We start from the raw sequence: 1,225 nt of genomic DNA on the forward strand, positions 1-1,225 counted from the left end.
TCACTTATCCCGTAAGACATATCAACCTTCGATGCTCAACACGTGGTTATAAAATTAACTTGCATTCCTTATTTTTCCACTACTCACATCAAGGGCAATTTAATTTGGATGCAAGCTTTTAATTATATAGTGCACCAAAAACTAGTCCATTTAGTTTTTCCGTCATTTCTCCTTTGACACAATCTTCCTCTCCTGCAAGAATTGCCCCGACCCAAAGCAAGACGAGATGATCGGCCACGATGGACAGGTGTCTCCCCCAGCCCCGCTGCGTGCCAGAGGCGGACCGATCAGTGGCTCTTCTGCTGCGCCTGGCCGTGCCGCCGGCAGCGATGGGGGAAGGAGCATGAAATGGGGCAAAGAACCAGCCCTCGCAGGCGGTTCCTCTGCCGCCACCATAGGGTCTCCTCCGCCCCCAAGCAAGAGCCAGAAAGGCAGGGAAGCAGAAGGGCAGGGCGGCAAAAATAAGAGTAAGAAGGCAGTGTTGGACGCTTCGGGCGTGCGCCGCCTGTGCAGCCTGTGCGGGAGATCGTTCAAAAGTCCGAAGGCCGTCTATGGGCACATGCGCGTGCATAAGACCCCGCAGAAGCAGCAGGCGGAAGAACTCGCGACGATCTTGCTGGACTTAGGGCAGAGAAAGTTGGACACGATGGAGGGGAGGGAGACAAAGGGTGACGGCAGTGCCCTCGCTGGGGGCGGTGCTTCTTCATTGGCGGCGGAGGCTCAGAGGAAGAAGATCCACATGGCGTTGGATCTGAACGAGGAAGCTCCAGAGGACGATGACAATGATAACAAAGATTATCTCGGTGACAACGAGGTTGCGTAAGGGGCATAGTGGAGCTCGTGAACTTGCAGTCATGAAGAAAGTGAGTTCTTTTTTTACTAGGTTTCACACTTGAATAATGATTTCTTAGTGCAACATGTGAATAAATGCAGGCTGCTTCTTCAATCTGTGTTTTCTTCAGTAATTCTGCTCTTGAGTTATGGAAGACAGACGGATTGTGGTAGACCCTTCATGTTGTTGTTCTTGTTGTCATTTTGGTGTGTGACCTTGTCATTCCTGAATTGACTTCTATTAAGAGATGGTGTCATGAGTCAGTTTTCTGAGTTTAAAGAATTGGGGTGTGTAGTTTTCGTATCTATAAATGGATTATTGCGTTGGTCAAGCATGGAGGTGATTGTTCTGATTAAAATGATGACGAAGATTATCTCGGTGACAACGAGGTGG

General features: G+C 49.4%; 1 protein-coding gene across 1 annotated transcript; it reads left to right on the plus strand.

The window, feature by feature from the left end:
- The first annotated feature begins 226 nt into the window (after positions 1 to 226).
- On the plus strand, positions 227 to 823 carry LOC115662791 (uncharacterized). Its single transcript, XM_030584889.1, has one exon. It carries the CDS (start codon positions 227 to 229, stop codon positions 821 to 823), a length of 597 nt encoding a protein of 198 aa, XP_030440749.1.
- Positions 824 to 1,225: the final 402 nt, after the last annotated feature.

The sequence above is a fragment of the Syzygium oleosum genome, unplaced genomic scaffold, assembly GCF_021117445.2.
Source record: "Syzygium oleosum isolate NSW1041296 unplaced genomic scaffold, Sole_v2.1 Sole_v2.20, whole genome shotgun sequence".
Taxonomy (NCBI): Eukaryota; Viridiplantae; Streptophyta; class Magnoliopsida; order Myrtales; family Myrtaceae; genus Syzygium; species Syzygium oleosum.

Bases quoted from the DNA above. Each gene is read 5' to 3' on its own strand.
- LOC115662791 (XM_030584889.1), top strand. From the start codon at position 227: ATGATCGGCCACGATGGACAGGTGTCTCCCCCAGCCCCGCTGCGTGCC.